This window comes from Meriones unguiculatus, chromosome 10, assembly GCF_030254825.1.
Source record: "Meriones unguiculatus strain TT.TT164.6M chromosome 10, Bangor_MerUng_6.1, whole genome shotgun sequence".
Lineage (NCBI taxonomy): Eukaryota > Metazoa > Chordata > Mammalia > Rodentia > Muridae > Meriones > Meriones unguiculatus.
In genome coordinates, this window is record NC_083358.1 from 44,061,062 (window position 1) to 44,078,987 (window position 17,926).

The following is a 17,926-nucleotide window of genomic DNA, read 5'->3' on the forward strand; positions in this document are numbered from 1 at the left end:
GTTCTTGGACTGCTTTCAGATCAGCTGTTCCTGCTGCCATGCCCTTGCTCTGCCATTGTGGACTGTAGCCCTCTGAGGTCATAAGCCCATAGTAAACACTTTCTTTTTGTAAGTGTCTCGGTCATGGTGGCTTAACACAGCAATAGAAAAGAAAAAGACTAAGACAGCTTCATTTACTAACTGCCTCATACTATAGGAAAGTATGGGACCCATATGCTTTGGGAATAAATGATTGAAGATTACTGAAAATAATGTTCATATACATTATTTATATAAAAGATTTAAGCCAGCCAAGGCGACAGAGAAACTGTTTTGAAAATCAAAACAAATACAAAAAATTAAGCAATTATTTAAGTTGCCTAATATTTCATTTTTACATTTTGCTAAAAGTAAAACACACATCCAAAATCTAAAAGAGACCCTCAAAGGTAGGTGTACAGAGAGTAAGTTATGGGTTGACTGTTCTGAACAGTTTCTATGGCATACAAAATCAGTTTAAACACACATGCACCTTTTCAGGGGACAACTTTGGAACTCAGACACCTCCTCCTTCTTCCACACTTAGATCCCTGGATTGGACTCACACTGCCATGTGGCAAACACACTTACCCCGAGCCAGCTCCCTAGCCTGATGAAACCATTTTGAGAATTCTAGATTTTACAGTACATCGCAGTGGTTCATCTTATACCAGCACTTCCACTATCTGTTCCTTCAAGTGGAGACTGACAGTAGGCCTAACTGCCATTGATGTCATCCTAGAGAATGGTCAGTGGAAGTGAGCCTAGCTGACGAGTATTTTCAAGGAAGACAGCAGCGGTTGAAGAGATGGCTCAGCCATAAGGAGCATGGGCTGTTCTTGCACAGGAGCTAAGTTCGGTTCCCAGCACCAACATAGGGGCTCACGACCACCTGTAACTGCACTTCCAGGGCCAATGCCCTCTTTGGGTCTCCATGGATACCTGCACACATGTGTGCATGCACAAATTTAGGCACATGAGCATGCAAGTAAATTAATCTTTAGAAAATTACTTTAGTAAAAAGCTGAAAAGAACTAAGAAAGCAAAACATATGTATACATTTATTTATCTTTTATTAAATAATATGATAAATTCAAGTAATTTTAAAAAATAAAGTCAGATTAGGATAAAGAAAGGAAAAGCCAGTTGGCTATTAAAACTCTTGCCAGGCATAAAACTCATGCGTTATTAGAAGAGCTTTGGTTGAACTGTCAGCCTGGCACATCCACAAAGGGAAACACGAGCAGGAATTTGCAGTGATGTTGGCATGGTTTCTCTTGCTTGCAATCCCAGCACTGGGAGGCTAGGTTAGGAGGAGTGCTTCAAGTGTGAGTGTGGCCTTGGCTATACAGGAGGTCCAGGCCAGCTTGTGTGACAGAGTAAAACCCTGTATCAATAAAACTAACTATAAAAATAAATTCAGTTGCTCAAATATTACCACTGCAAGCTCCTGAGGTTTAATTAAAAGTCCATGCTGAGTGAATCTGCAATGAAGAGAGTTAAAACAGTTTTACCCAACCTTCAGAAAGTGTGTTCACACGCGCCACATGTCAAGCCTGATTTACATCGAGAAAGGATTTACCTCTTTGGAACATAGTTTATTTTGAGATATAGTTTCATTTGGAATTATTTCAAATGTCTAGTTCAAGCCCTTGAAAGCTATGTTAAGCTCTATTATTGCTAAGTAAATTCTATTTATGGTTAGCTGTGTGTTAAAAATCCACCAGGAGTTTTTGAGCGTTATAGCATGGCCATAGGGAAAGCACTCACTCAAGTTTTCAGGTCGCTCTGGAAGATGCAAACAATGTCATTGGTTCCACTCAGCCTCCTTCAGGGAGGTGAACTAGGTTCATTTTCAGTGTGTGAGTTCTGAACATGTGTGAGGGAGTTGAGGGTGTGCATGTCTACAAAAAAAAATGCCAACTCACGAGGACTCAGTCTTAAAGTCCTCCTCTGGTCCTCACGTGGGCTTGAGGGGCTTTCAGAGGGTTAGCCCCTGCTACGTAAGAGCAGAAAGTTCTTCAAGAAAATGTTTTAAATGGAACATCCCTGCTGGTAAGGTAGCTTGTTTGGGCTCCCACTTCAGGTGCAGCAGTGAGGGTGACAGCAGACTCAGTGTACATGGGACCTCCTCAGCAGGAAAGCATGGTAAAAACACAGAGCTGCAGAACAGGATTTAGCCATTAGAATCCCACAATAATAAACAAAGACCCCCCCAGTAATGATCCATATAGAGGGTGTAATGTAAATGAGAAAAATATTTAAATTTTATTTTCAAGAGCAGTGTGTGCACACACAGTTTCATGGATGAGGTAAGCCATTTGGGCATGAAGTGGCTACAAGAGCTTGAAAAAATAATCTGTACATTATTTGGTTTTGACAAACCTATTTCCTTGTGTTCACATGTAAACTATGCATATTACCCAGTGATCGGATGAGTGATACTTAAATATCTGTTTGGTTGACATACCTGTCAACACAGCACCTCTTCAAGGAATCCCTAAGTTAACTGACCCTGACAGTAGTGTAATACAAGCAGTGTAGGTGTGGCTCACAGACACTCTAGAGTGCTGATACCACCAAGCGATCATACACGAACCCCGTTGCCTTCAGTCTGTACAACAGAACATAGTCACATCTTATTATAAAACTAACCTGTATCTTCTTGCATAGCCATTTAAGAGACAAGTCCAATAGCTGATATTTTTTCCAATAGCAGGTGAACAAAAAAAACAAAAACAAAAAACAACCCATATCATTTTTGCTCTATAAAACTAAAACTCTCTTCCAACTGTTAAAACTAACTTGTAAGGACATTAATCTCTTGGATCTCATGTAATGTGCCACTTTTCTTTTATTCTAAAATCAAAGACCAGTTAACTTCAAAGTTCCTTTTCCCCCCAAAAAGAAAGAAAGAAAGAAGTATCTGAAAGAGTAACATTGCTAGATATTTAGAAAGAGTTGGTGCAGCTGGATCCACTGTCCCTTTGGGCATGCTAACTGGAGCGTGCCAGATCTCTCTCCCGGGGACCTGCCATCCTCGACACACTTCAGTCCTTTCGTACCCTCCGCTTTCGCAGTGACTTCACTGGTGCGTCTCCAGACCCTGTGCTCTCGTCAGCTTCTTTCATCTGGAAAACAAGGCCCGACAGCAGTGTCTCCTCAAGTAGCCTGTAGCGAGTCGGCACTTGCACTGTTATTTCTCATTCTGTAATATATGTGCTCCTGCATCTCACTAACCTGCCCTGAGGTTTTATTTGTTTACATTAGCATCGTGCCATTTTCAAAGCAACCCTGCTTATTGAATAAGCATGTGACAAAGAATGTTATGCCTGCCCCTGCAGCATTTTATTTATGACTTAGAGCATGGTCTCACTCTCGTAGGGAGCAGCTGTGCCATTTGCACTGCAGGATTAAGAGACACACCGCTCCTGTGAGCAGGAAACCTGAGATTGACTGTTTCAGAACCTCTGCCATGAGGGCTTCCAGGAAAATTAGAAGAGAGGGGAAATATAATGTCTTGACAGTTTTCCCTCCTTCCTTTACCTTTTGGAGTGTGTTTGTACCTAAAAGCAAACTAAGAACAAAACCCATGCATGAAGACATTACGTAGCTAAGTCATTCAAAACACTAATGCAGCACACCAAGTTATTTCACAAAATTACGGTTTTCAAAAACAGTGTCCTGAAATATACACAAGGATGGATTGAGGCAACACTCTTTTTATAGCTCTGTTTCTGCAGGAGGATTGCATTTTAAGTACTCACAAGCTTTGTACATCTCGACCAATAGACTTACTGTTTTTACCAATGCAGGCTCTACATTATGTATGGCACAGGCGACGTGCTCCTTCATCAGGTGCCAAGGCAATACTATAGTACAGTGGTTTTTTGCCTTCTCTATGAATTTGTTTAAAAATAACTTATAGGCACATACTCAAGGATCCGGGGTACAGGGTGTGTGTTTGTCATGGTGAAACCTTGTTTCTGTGAGGAAGCCTTACCTCATCCTCTGATCCAGATTTATTCAACTTGTTCATCTCCTCTTGCCCTTCCATGGTTTCAGCTTCTTCTTCACTCTTCTCTTCTGGTTCACCAACTTCCTCCTCTGGAATACAGATTTTTATCAAAGGCAGAAACTCCATGAGTTAGGTTTTTGCTACTGAAAAGTATTAAGAACAATTAAGGGGAATTTATTTAAATTACAAAATTTAAAAATTTCTACTCTTCAAAATGAAAAGAAGCCAGCTGATCATAAATACTCACTACTTTACATTTATAAATAAATCCTCTTTTTGGAGCAAAGGCTATGTTCCTAAATTATGACTACATAATACACAAAACCCAAATAACCCTCAGCTCTCTGGTCATCATGTCCTAGCGGCGCCCTCCACTCAGGGCGACTTTGCGTTCTTCAGCTTGCTGTCTTCCATTCACCTTTCTCAGTTACTGATTCTCCTATGGATTCTGTTTAGCCAAATCTCCAACTCTGCCACTGTCATTATAGGCAAGGAGGACATAGGGAGGGAGCGGGGAAAGAAAGGAAGACAAAGAGGAAGAGGTAGAGGAGGAGCAGGAGGGGGAGATAACACCACGAACAAAAAAAGACAACATGTCTTGAGAGCTGTAGAAAGTAAAAACTCAGTTTACAAAAAGTTAAGTTTGAGGAAACAGAAGCTGACACATGTTGCTTCTGCTCCTTACATATTTCCATGTGTGCAGTGAGGCACAGTTTGGAAGTGCAAAACTGCCTTCTAAAAGAAGGCCCTTTTGATAGTTAAAGTCTTCCCAAATTAGTTATTTGTGAAAGCTCTCTGAAGAGACATCAATATAAAGCGCTAATAAGTTACAAAGACTCTGAGAACTTATGACATAAAGAATTCACACACACACAGCCTTTGAGTCACCCAGGCATCTGTGAGGAACCCAGTGGTTCACAGAGCTAGACTTGGGTGAAACCTTTCAGTCTGCTGTGGGTGCCCCATGGGGGCCTAGAGGTGAGGAACATCTGTCCTCTCAGAGTCAAGTGGTCTCTGAAGCAGAAGATGCTGTGCTATAAGGACGAGTAATGTAGACAGGGTGGCTGCTCAAAGGGCTGTCCTCAGACGACTGCTAATCCATATTGCCAAGTAGGTGATCTTGGCAGTTCCAGTGCGGATCAGACACTAAGCCAGGGCAGGGGAGAGGCAGGGCAGCTGTCACAGGTCCCTAGCATAGTCTCACCCTTTTCCAGGACGACAATGTCACCCACATCACCAATGTCACCGGCACTTGGCTTCTTTTCCTCTTCCAAATCCAGCTTCTCGGGGGCCTTCTCCTCCTCCACTCCTTGTTCTAGAGCTGCTTTAGTTTGCGGTTTACAAATCTCAGGTTTCTTAGGCTCCATGTCTTCATATTTTTTCTGTGGTAGGTTAACAAAAGCTGTTTCTACTAAAAGCAAAGCGCTATTTTTAATTTTATTTTAGTGCACAGATACTAATTATCGACAAGGACAACGTGTGTCCTATGCATCATAACATTTGTCTACTTTTTTTTTTTTTTTTTTCACTAACTGGTACTAAGGAACTCAGTCCAGGAAACTGAAGCCATTTCATTGCACTGAGTTAACTACATGGCTTGACTCCTACAGCTCTGGAACACAAGCAAAGCTGAAAAACAAAGTTGAGAAAAGTGTTTTGTTTTTTTACCTTTACTTTTCTTGGCCAACAAAATGAGGTAACTAATGCTATGGGCAGCCCAGCCATCACAAGGTACATGAGCCAGAGCCACGGGCGCTCCTCTGCTGCTATCGTGAGCTGTCTGAGTACACCAGGCTATGGGAGAAATCAGCACAGAGTTCACAAACTTTCACTGGGAAATACTGACTCTGTACATTTTACACCACCCATTAAACACACACACACACACACACACACACACACACTCACACACACACACACTCACACACACACACACACACACACACACACAATGAAAAACACCTTTGATAATGTGTTCTGTTAATTAAAGAACTTCCTGAGAAAATCACTCAGGAATTATTGAGTTCTCTTTTTCCTTTTATAGAAGCAATTTGGTAAGTGGCCCTTATATATGAGTTTTATTTTTTTTAAAGTAAAATCTAAGGCCACAACGTATTTCACTTATAGCAATTAAGTGTCTAAAGAAACCAAATGGGGCTAGGCATGGTGGCACATGCCTTTAATCACAGCTCTTGGGAAGTAGAGGCAGGTGGATCTCTGTGAGTTTGAGGCCAGCCTGGTCTACAGAGTGAGTTCCAGGACAGCTGGGGTTACACAGAGAAACTTTCTCTCAAAAAGCCACAAAGAAAGAAAGGAAAGAAAGGAAAAAAAGGAAAGAAAGAAAAAAAGATAGAAGGAAGGCAAGAAAGAAAGAAAAAGAAGGAAAGAAAAAAGGAAAGAAGCCACATGGGGTCTAGTGAGTGGCTCAGCAGATTAAAGCGCCTGACGTGCAGGTCCGCTAATCTGAGTTTGGTTGCTGTCGTCAACATAAAATACTGGGTTCAGTGGCCTATATCTATAACCCCAGAGCCTCTGAGTGAGATGGGAAGTGAGATACAGGGTTCAAAGGTCAGCTAGCACAGAGCACACAGTACAGCCGTGGAAACAAACACAATGATGTGGAGTTTCGATGTCCTGGTATTTCTCTAAGTGAAAATAGCTGAAATGCATATAGATTATTGTTACAACTTAGCCTTGCACTGCCAACAGGAAAACACAAGGAAGTCTTTCTTAACGTATAAACCACAATCAGGCTTTGAGTCTCATTAAGGCTATCATAATTTAATGAATGAATGAGGACATAGACATCTGCATGCAGAGGTCACCATATAGTCTATGCAGAAAAGCTAAATGTTCTGTCCATAAAATGTATTCAAGTCCATTTCCTCGGCATTGAGTAATTGTGTCAGTGTATAACCACAGCCAGGAGTGAGTCCCTTGACTCCCACCCACACTTACATTACTTGCCTGTGGCCACTATCATACCTCATTAGCATTTGCCACCATTATCTTCAGTTCCCAGCCATCTGCAGCCCAGTGATCTGCCACCTTCTTTTCTGTACAAATGATAAAATTATCAAAGTAGATGTTGGGAGTCATGGACCAAAGCTCTAAGCCCAGAGCTTTGAAAGAGGTCAGAAGGAATGGGTGGTCATCTTCAAAGTAATCTGGGTTAGGAATCTTCTGAGGACTCCAGATTCCCTGGAAGAAACAACAAATGAAGACATTATAAAATAAAGTGATGTCATTAGACAAATAAAAAGGAACAGAAGGAATGGGGAGGAATTTTTGTAAGGAATGGGGAGATGACTCTCTCTCTCTCTCTCTCTCTCTCTCTCTCTCTCTCTCTCTCTCTCTCCCAGTTGCAGCCTTCTCTCCCCTCACTCTTTCCCTCTGCCCCATCTCATCCCCACTGATCCCCACACTCTCTCTACCCAAACCCAGTCCACCCATAAAATCTACTCTATGTTCCTCTCCCAGGGAGATTCATGAATACCCCTAGCCCCTTCTCTTTCCTAACCTAAATTGGTTGACTTTAACTTCAAAAAGTTACAAACTTCTAAAAGTTACAGAACATTGGTAAGGGTTAGGTAGGAGAAAACGGAACCTTACTACGGAACTGGGACAGTGGTTGTTACCTGGTAGTTAGGATTATTGATCATTGGTGGTCTCCAGATGCCTTTGTATTTTGGGTTATCTATCATGGGAGCTTTCCACTCACCACACCCAACTTGACAGGCTGGATTAGGCATAAGTGGTGCCTCCCATTCTCCATCCATGTCGTCATTCCTGAAGTTATTAGGGCAGAGGTGATATAGTAACTTCCAGTCTTTTCAGTAAGCAATAAAAGTTAGCAAACAATCAAGATACATTAGGCACCTTTTATGGAATTGAAGGATGCTTACCAGTCGTCAGGTTTCTGAGCATTAGGATTGGGGATAAATTTTGGTTCATCATCAAGCCAGCCATCAGGTTTAACAGCACTTGAGTCTTCTATTTGGGCAGGTTCATTTTCATCCCTATAAATACATTATTATAGTAATGTATTTACTATTTAAGAAGTTCTCAAATACACACGTCAAAGTGTCCAGAAGGTTATGTCCAGAAGATCATTTGGTCTGTGTGCTTACTAAGGGCATCTTATACTCCAACACACACACACACTTCTCTCTCTCTCTCTCTCTCTCTCTCTCTCTCTCTCTCTCTCACACACACACACACACACACACACACACACACACGAGAAGTAAGGTGTCTCCAGCCAAGCTAGGCACATGCAGCAGTACACATGCCTATCCAAGCCACATCCAAGCCATTTGTATCTCTTTAGGTAACTTATTTCTTTTCCATTAAGACATTAGTCCTTCCCTCTGATCCTAGCCTATCAGATCTCATCATGAATGGCTGCATTGTCTTCCTCTGTGGCCTGGTAAGGCTGTTCCCCTCTCAGGGGGAGGTGATCAAAGAGCCAGCCTTTGAGTTCATGTCAGAGATAGCTCCTATTCCCCTTACTAGGAAACCCACTTGCCACGGGCTACATCTGTGTAGGGGTTCTAGGTTCTCTCCATGTATGGTCCTTGGTTGGAGTATCAGTCTCAGAAAAGACCCCTGGCCCAGGTTTTTTTTTTTTGTTCTGTTGCTCTCCTTGTGGAGCTCCTGTCCCCTCCAGGTCTTTCAGTCTCCTCCCTTTTTTCATAAGATTTCCTGCACTCTGTCCAAAGTTTGGCTATGAGTCTCAGCATCTGCTTTGATACCCTGCTGGACAGAGTCTTTCAGAGGCCCTCTGTGGTAGGTAGGTTCTTGTCCTGTTCCCTGTTTTCTGCCTCTTCCGATGCCTATCCCATTTGCTTTTCTGAATGAGGATTGAGCATCTTACCCAGGGTCCTCCTTCTTACTTATTAGCTTTAAGTGCACAGATTTTAGTATGTTTATCCTGTATTGTGTAGCTAAAGTAACACATACTTAGGAAGAACACCCTGGGGAGTATGAGCATGCTGAGCAGCAGGAGAATGACTGAGATGTCACCGCTGTGAAAAATGGACTTCACAACATCATCACCTCAGTCATGGCTTCCCACATAGACCTTAAACTGTAGAACAGACTAAACTGGATTCTGCTAAATGCATAACTCGGCTGACCTGACCCCAGAGTAAGTCTCTGAACATGTACAGCAAGCAGACATCAGCAATCAGCATTTGACACAGCTTTCCTTTTAGCATCTACACACACACACACACACACACACACACACAGAGTAATAAAAATTTTGTAAAAATAGTTGACAAACTTAAAATGCTACATCAGCAAAAAAGTAATAAAGGACCAGGTGCTGAGTGAGAGTAGGGAAATGTGAGTTAAAACAGTAGGATTCTACTGCAAACCTTTTAGAATGGCCAAAAAGAAAAGAAAACAAAAACTGAATAAAATGCTGCAAATGTAAAGCAGCAGAAACCCTTGTATGAGGCTGGTGGGAATGCAAAATAAAATAGTATGGGCCTCAAGAAAGGCTGGCATTTTTTCATCAGTTTATACACCCCCCCCACAATTTCCTCAACAGTCCATAAATTTCATTCCTAGGCATTTACCCTCAATAGGGGAAATTTATGTCCCTCCAAAGTTCTGTCTGTAAATGTCTATTACAAGTTTACCTGCAATTACACAAAACTGAAAAATCATGAAGATTTCTGTGACTAAATGAACCTGTGCCTAGGTTGCTGGTATGGATCGATTGCTGCAGACAGAAGCACCCACAGAGGGCAGGCTCAGGAGCCGGATGCAGAAGCCAGACCCTGTAAGAGTTCATTTCTGCAAAGCTACGGGGACAAAAACCTCCTCAGGAGTGCAGAAGGTGAGGGTCCTCCTGAGAAGGTGAAAATGGCACAGACGCCTGTGTGTCCACTGGAAATCACAGGGCTACACACTGCAAATGCAATTAGCAGCACAAAATTTATATTTAAATAAACCTGAAAAAAATTAAGTAGAAGCCAACAAATGATATAAAATAAAGACAGTAATAGTGCTGAACAAGCTGGGAGTGGTGGTGCACGCCTTTAATCCTAGCACTCAGGGAGGCAAACGTAGTTAGATCTGTGTGAGTTGGAGGCCAGCGTGATCTATAGAGTAAGTCTAGGACAGCAAGGGCTATACAGAAAAACCTTGTGTTGAAAACAAAACAAAACAAAAACAACAAAAAAATGCTGAACAAATAGTTGTTAGCACTGGACAGAGACAATCATTTCAACAAGCATGTAAAATCATTTTATAGTCTCACAGGAAGTGAAAAACAAACTTTTTTTTTAGCTCTTAGGATTTGTATTCACACCTTCGTGAAGTCTCCTTCCAGCTGGGAGACAAATGGGTGACAGCATAGACATGGCAGCAGTTTCAGGGGTGCTGTCTCTCTTTCCTTTTGTTGTGTGATTGGAGATGCCAAGAACATCCGGAAGAGGTGGGGAGGTCGGGGAGGACTGGGATCAGCCATTTGAGCTGCTTAAGCAGCCTCTCAACAAACCAGAGTCAGAGCCCTGCAGCTAGGCCACCTCAACACCCTGGCCTAACCCACTGACCTAAGAGTCAACATGTGTTGTTGACTTTGCTGGTTAGTTAGGGGATATTTATTACACAGCACAACCTAACGTGGTGGTTCAATATAAAAGAACTATAATCTATTTAAGCAAACTTTAATTAAGGGTTATGCAACCAACAGGAAAAAAATATGATTCTTAAGAATAAAAGTCCATGGTCTTTATACAAAAATCACAATACATATCTGAAGGACAAAGAATAGCTCAGGAGAGAGAGGGATAGGACACTCATCAACCCAATACATTTCAATTAAGGGAACCCTTCACCTAGAATGCAAACTACACAAACAGTGAGTAAATATAAACAGTGCTTCAACATGTGGGTGTGAGTGAGTCCCATGTAGATTTTACAAGATGTTGACAATGCAGCAACCTAAAGCCAAGTCATATTAAACAGAAAACAAAACAATAAAAGAAACAATGTTGCAGGATTTGATCCCATTGTGATCCCCACAATTGTGAACTATAAAACCTTGTTTCTTTGGTGTGGTTGAGCCCTATCACACACCTTTAATTCAAGAACTTTCCATTTATTGTAAACTGGTGAGTATGGTGTGGTTCACCCAGCCCTAGCACACACCTTTAATCCAAAAGCTTTCCGTACACTGGATTTGATAAAGTTAGCCCTGGGTCAGGAGGTGGAGCAAGAAACCAGCTGACAGGGATTAAAGAGTAGGAGGGATTTTGGGTTGAGGGGTATTTAAGTCAGTATGGAGAAGAAGAAAGAGCTATTAGCTTAAGCTCTGGCTTTAGGTTCTGTGTCAGCTCCTCAGCTCCCTGGCTTTTGGGGCTTTGAGCTAGCAAGCCTTTGTTTGTTTGTTTGTTTGTTTTTCTTTTGCTCCTGGGCTGTCCGCTAAGCTAATGAAGCCTTTTGGGATTTCTTTTTCCATCCAGACCTGAGCTGAGAAGGAAGGTTAGCTGCTTACTTTTTCTGACTCTCTGAGCTAGCAGGTTTGAGATTTCCCTTAACCAACCAACTAACCAAACCACCAACCAAACCGAAACAACAAAAAACACAAAACAAAACAAAACCAATCAGCCATCCAAACCAACCAACCAACCAACCAACCAACCAACCAAAACCAATCTACAGCTCTAGAGAATACCACACACATATGAAGAATAGCAAGCCAGGAATTAAAATGAAAGCCTTGGTGTTTCCAACTCATGGATCTTTCCACAGAATTGACATCGTAAAAAATAAGCACATGATGAAAAAAGGAAACAAAGTAAAAATAAATTTAAAACTAAAAAGATAAGAAAATGCAACATCAGTTTCTGAAAATTATGTCATACAAACTCACTAAAGCAAACAGTTTTAAGAGCTTTTTGTTGTTATAACAGTTTCACTGGCTGTAAGTGCCTGTGTTGCTGGGCGGTTCAGGTTGGACAAGGCCTTGCACCTGAGTTCTTTGCTTACCAGTCGTCCGGCTTGACTGCGGTGGGATCCGGGATTTTGGCTCTGTCATCCCACTCATCTGGTTTTTTATCACTGGGGTCATCAATTTCCCTGGGTGGGTTGATAGGCGGGACCACATCCTCTAGCAAGCTCCCTTGGTTCACAACTTTCTGATCGATTAATATTTCAAATGTATCATCTGGATTCATCACTAGAGACAAATTTCAACACTTTATAGTTAATACCCAGACAGACATTGTAAGGGCAACCTTCTAAGTAACAAAGTGACCTAAAGGTTATGGATACAATTTTCTCCTAACTATGAAAAACCAATGTTCTGAATCAAAACATGCTTAAACCACTAGCTACAATATTTTCTAAATTAAAGATAAGATCTGTTTAAAGTGAGGTTAATAATTTTTTTCAACACTAAAAAAGTCCACAGGTAAAAATATCCAACAGCTAGCTAACCCTGGTGGGGACTCATGGTCTAAAAGTGTCTCTTATTTACAGTTACAGAATGTAGCCCAATCTTCCTCATAGTAAAACAACCCTGTCAGACTTAAGAGGTTGCAAGTATGTTGCAAAGAACTCAACTGTTTCAGAATCACTGGAGAGCACCTGACTCAGTGTACATCGCCCTTAGACACAGATTTTCCTACAAATGAACACTTTCCTACATCAACCCCACCTAGGGCTCCATGTCAGGAAAGCCGCATCACTAAGTGGCTTCCATTCAGTAATCTCCTCTTCTGACCCCTCCTCCGCTGTCCCACTGGATACAACTTATCTTCCCCCAAAAACAAACTTCTTTCTCCTGAAAGCACAAAGTCAGCATCTCCATGAGAACGAGAGTACTCTTGAATGAATCAACTAAGGGTGTACCAAGGGTATAGAGGTGTGTCTTCCTGTCTGTAAAGAACTCTTTCAGATCCACATCTGGAGGTTTGGCATGCTTTTCTTCAAAGACTCCAGTTTTGGGATGTTTGTGTCTGAAGATAAAATGAAGTTTATAATCTTCTCCACATTTATCTGGTCCAAACATGATGGTATAGGATGTTTTATCATAAAAGTTTTCCTTCAAAGAGAAGATGATGGCTCCGATTAGTCCAGAGCAATAGTGCAGTGTATGACTTTCTCTGTTCTGTCCACTGCGTGGAGTTTAGAGACTCTATTAAATGCTAACTTATCAAAGAACACAAATGACATAAAGGAGACCGCAGAGTGAAAACTTTTGCTTCAAAGTGATGTGTTACTTTATAAAGGCACAGGCTACTTCCTGAAGGTCCAGGGAAGTGCTCAGACAAAAACTTCAAATGCTTTATGCAAATAGGTATTAGCAGTTCCTGGGAAACTAGGTGTATTTATGACCTTAGACTAAAATGATTATTTATTACCATTATTCAGGAAGATATGAGGAAATGACCCTTCTAGATAAACAAGTGCTCAGACACAGAAAGGTATTCCAGCTTTCTTTCCTTGTGGAGTCTGTGTCTCCTGCAGCTCCAATACTGCCCTGGCCACGTGACCGAGCTCATGCAGATGAATGAACTTCCTAGCCCTCTGAATGCCATGAGGTCACATCTCAAGTGTGGAGATGAAAAGTTCCTACCTTAAAATGGCTCTGAGGATTCACTGGTACTTAAAGGAATTCAAGCCAAGGAAGTCTTTGCCACCCTGAGACCTACAAGACCTAACACAAGAGCTTCACTGCACCCTATGCCTCTCGCTTACCTAATCCTAAAGCCAGCAGTGCAGAAAGCAGTTTCTGATGTGCACATCAGCAAAGCCCTCTCAACAATGTCATGTCTCCTTACTTCTGTTATAGACAGAGCTGACACTGTGACCTTTTCTTTTGCAGAATGCTGCACGAAATGTCCCCAACCTATAGAACTACAAAGCTACTTTAGCCTTTTCTGTGTGTTGGCAATATGAAACAGCTCAGCTTTTAATGTGGGCTTTGTGCTGCCATTTGACTTCTCTGAACAAACTTTCAAGAAACTGCAATTTTATATCTCATGAGCATCTCTATGCACCTGTCACTTCTACCCACAGACAGAGCACACTTATTTATGTTACTAAAGAGCACAGAACTGATGTCTTCATCATGCAATGCAGCCGTGTATGGATCTTGATGGCAAACTGTAAAGGCCATGTAAACTCACGTTGGAAAAAGACATAGTTACTTTTTTCAATCGAAAGTGAAATATTTAGTTAGTTGTTGTCAACCACTTCTTAAAATACTTACTGACTTTAATAAGGTGTTCTTAGATATTAAAATGTCATACCAGAATCAAATCATCAGTGTCTGCTAGCAGTTTAATGTATGCACCTCCACAATCAATACCATCTTGAAAATTTACTTCATATCTAAATGGAGGAAAAAAGAACCACACTGCTGATAAGTAACGTTACTCATTGCTTGTTAAAGTATAATGAATTACTCGCAATTCCCTTAAGCATAATTATTTGCAATTACTACCAAGTTCATCCATATAAATAGCCACAACTTACACAAAGTGAGCAGAAATGTTCCTGTAATGCTGTAAGTGAAGTAATGATCTTAAAATAGTTAAAAATAATTGCAACCAACTGGAGATAAACCAACCTTATTATTTACATAATTTTCCCAGCAAAAGTATTAAAGTAAAGGTAAAGAGATTTTAATTCAAACTGCAACAGGAAACCTCAAATTCTGATGTGGTAAGTTCCTTCTACATTCTGCTTCTTGAAGGAGCTGGGAGCTGGGTATCGAGCCCAGGGTCTCCTACAAGGTAGGCAAACACTCTACCACTGAGCCAGTGCCAGCCTCCATGCCTGTATTAACCTAGCTACATCAGGGTTCCCAGAAACTGATGATGACTTTGGAGATTCAGAATCCAGCACTGATTTTTATTTTAATTTGGCTATACCTAAACCATTCACAATAGTTTTAATTTATTGAATTTCTCTAGCAAAGAGGTCTCAGAGTTTCACTCAATAACTTGGAGTTCACCTCAAAATAGCCATGAGAAAAGGAAAACTTCCACTGTCTAGTGTGATGGCTAAAAACTCAAGTCTCTCATAGATTTACAACCTACTAGAAGTCTCAGGCAATTTTTTTCTTTTTCTGTTTTAGTTTTTTTTTTTGTTTGTTTTGTTTTGTTTTGTTTGTGTGTGTGTGTCTTTTAGGTTGTGTTGCTAAGGTGATAAAACAAAGGGTTAGGTGTCTGATGACTTAATGAATCCCAGGTGAAAACATCCCTAAAGTAGCTGCTAAAGTGAAAAATGGTAAAAAACTGAAAAGGAAATGGTTTTGTTAAGTGAAGTGAAACAAAACGATAAAAACTTTGGAAACCATGTGCAACAGAGATCATTTAATGAATATACAACATGCCAGCTTTCCAACTCATATATACACTTGGATCAGAAAGGAAATGGGGGGGGGGGGCTGTGAGTTATTGTGTACATATAACTTGCAAGCGTACAGGAGATGCCGCCTGTGCTGTGCTCTTTCCCAAGCTACCCATAGGAGGGGCTCTAAGCACAGACTCCCAAGTGCAAAAAGACAAACTGCTTCTTGATTCTCCCACCAGCCCTGCTAACATCCTGTGTGAGCAAAGTCATTTAACAGCCTTTGAATTCTGCTTGCTCACCCATGATGTGGGGCTTAGTCCTCACTTCAAGAACTCAAAGTGATTGTGATAATACAGAAATAAAAGCTCAAAACAGTCACTTTCTGTTATGGAACTTTAGCAAAAACATTTAAAAAACAGTTTAAAAATAAAAGAAAATTTGTTTCCCCTAAACCATAAGTTTTACTTAAAACACAACTTGACAGTTTCTTTGAAGAACAAAACAGAAGAAATGACACCTGCTGTGGCTTAAAGGTTGTTATTTTCAGAAAAATTAAATAAAAAAGTTATCGCTATATTCCAGGTGACCTAAGAACCAAGGGTCCTCCAGGAAGTGTAAGTGATAGAAGGCAGAGCTTCACAAACAGCTCTATTGACAGAAACGCTGCTTTGCTGTCCAGCCAGACTCAGCTCAGTCACTTTTTCCTTTCTTATCCTACAAACTTTCTGTTTCTGAACATCAACTCTGCAGGGCCTGTCTGCAAACACTGTAATTCCAGATACTTCAGAGATGGAGACAGGAGGCTCCTGAAGTTAAGTCCAGCTTGGACAACTTGGTGAGACCTTGTCTCAAAATAAAGAATACAAACAGCTGCGAATCAGAGGCAGACCATTTGCCTAGCACACAGCAAGCTCTGGTTTCAACACCCAGGACCATGAGAAACAAACCAACAAACTTACAAACATTAACTTGCTCGTATAAGTCATAGGCAATGGGCTGGAGGGTGAGCCAAATGTCTCTCTGCAATGAGCACCCTGCTGCTAGCCATCATGCCTCAGGAAACTGAGGGTGCACACACAACATTTGTACTAACCCTGATTTCTCCGGGGCATTGTTTACTAAAACATTCTATGAAATAGTTAACAGGAGAAAACCAACTTACATGGTCAAGCATGCTCAAGGAAACCAATAGTAAAGCTACAAATGTTTTAATATGTAGAACTTCTTAAAATCTTGCCTGGGCTAATGTCCTTTCTTCTTAGGCCAGACCATCTTTAACTTTCAAAATCTGTACCATCTGTACACAGCATGGACAGGCTGGGTATTTCTCTGGGATCCATGCACTAACCTAATCTGAAATCAGAAATGCTCCAAAATTCAAAACACTTTAGAACTACGTGGTCAACCAAACTATTTCAAATTTCAGATCAGATTTAGGTGTTTTGAAAAACTGAAAGAAATTGAACAACAGCAACAAAAAGCCCCCTCCTCAAAAACAAACAAACAAAAAAACAACACACACACACACACACACACACACACCAAAAAACCAAAACCAAACCAAAACCCCACAATTGCTGATTTATTGGAGTTTTGAGGGAAAGTGTGAAACATACTAGGGACACAATAGAGACACAAATTGAAGATCTGGGACAGACCCATAAAGAAGGGTTAATGCACATAGTATGCCATCTCTCAAGCTTTGCAAGACCAACTTTAAATCCAAAAGGCCTTACAAGGTGGAGAATGGGCCAGTAGGAGGCTTCTGTCAATGCCAACAAATGCTGTGGGCACTGACCTGTTTGCAACAAAAGAGGCTCACAAACAGCCTTCACAAACCCAGATCAACTTAGGAAACCCACACCACTGAATTACCCTAAAAACTGTGCAGTTCATATAGGGCCAGACTCTACTCAGACTCCTGAGGAACAGCTCCATCTAAGGACTTGCCTACCTGTAGTCCCACAAAGCAGGTGAACAATCCTACCCATTTACTTTCATCCTGGAAACACCAGGAAGCCTGCCCTACACAGACTGGCTGGCCCACCAAGGCTCCAAAGAAGGAGCAGAGGCAAATCAGTTCTCAATTCCTGAAAGCATCTGGCATCCATCTTGAGCACTCACCTCAGTCTACCAAGGTCCTTCAAAAGCAAAGGACATTCTTCAAGCAAAGAATGTCTCCCAGACCCACTAAAGCAGTGGTTTTCAACTTGTGGGTTGCGGCTTCTTTGAGGGTTGAGCAACCCTTTCACTGGAGTTGCATATCAGATATCCTGCACAGCTTTTCTCAGAAAAAATAATGCAATAGACCCACACATATATTTCTTAAAAGAAGATATATACATGAGCAAGAAATATATTAAAAAATGTGCACAAGCATGAAATCAGGAAAATGTAAACCAAAACCCTACCCCAGGTGGAATGGCTTTAATGAAAAACAGAAAATAAAAACCAAAACCACCCTCAAACAAACCACCACCACCACCAACAATAACAGCAAAACAACTGCTTATGATGTCAAAAAGGGTAATTCTTATATATTGATGGTGGGACTATAAATTAATACAGCCA

The 17,926-nt window shown here is 41.1% G+C and overlaps 2 protein-coding genes across 8 annotated transcripts in view; one reads left to right on the forward strand and one right to left on the reverse strand.

Moving 5' to 3' along the window:
- Nucleotides 1-17,926, forward strand: part of Scoc (short coiled-coil protein) — a 78,484-nt gene that overhangs the window by 29,052 nt on the left and 31,506 nt on the right. Inside the window, exon 4 of one of the 2 annotated variants that reach the window (XM_060392400.1) lies at nucleotides 9,747-11,326. In XM_060392400.1, coding sequence (XP_060248383.1) covers nucleotides 9,747-9,997 — 251 coding nt within the window. In that variant the 3' untranslated portion in view covers nucleotides 9,998-11,326. Of the gene's footprint in view, nucleotides 1-9,746; nucleotides 11,327-17,926 lie in introns of those variants that run through there. The other variant, XM_060392401.1, reaches the window with a different exon arrangement.
- Nucleotides 2,855-17,926, reverse strand: part of Clgn (calmegin) — a 29,347-nt gene continuing 14,275 nt past the window's right edge. For 4 of the 6 annotated variants that reach the window (XM_060392394.1, XM_060392395.1, XM_021632284.2 and 1 more), the window contains 10 exons: nucleotides 14,308-14,389; nucleotides 12,905-13,097; nucleotides 12,041-12,230; nucleotides 7,942-8,055; nucleotides 7,675-7,825; nucleotides 7,022-7,237; nucleotides 5,705-5,830; nucleotides 5,241-5,418; nucleotides 4,022-4,125; nucleotides 2,855-3,149 (listed from right to left, as the gene is read on the reverse strand). In XM_060392394.1, the coding sequence (XP_060248377.1) occupies nucleotides 3,069-3,149; nucleotides 4,022-4,125; nucleotides 5,241-5,418; nucleotides 5,705-5,830; nucleotides 7,022-7,237; nucleotides 7,675-7,825; nucleotides 7,942-8,055; nucleotides 12,041-12,230; nucleotides 12,905-13,097; nucleotides 14,308-14,389 (1,435 nt within the window). In that variant the 3' untranslated portion in view covers nucleotides 2,855-3,068. Of the gene's footprint in view, nucleotides 3,150-4,021; nucleotides 4,126-5,240; nucleotides 5,419-5,704; nucleotides 5,831-7,021; nucleotides 7,238-7,674; nucleotides 7,826-7,941; nucleotides 8,056-12,040; nucleotides 12,231-12,904; nucleotides 13,098-14,267; nucleotides 14,390-17,926 lie in introns of those variants that run through there. The other 2 variants (XM_060392398.1, XM_060392399.1) reach the window with 2 other exon arrangements.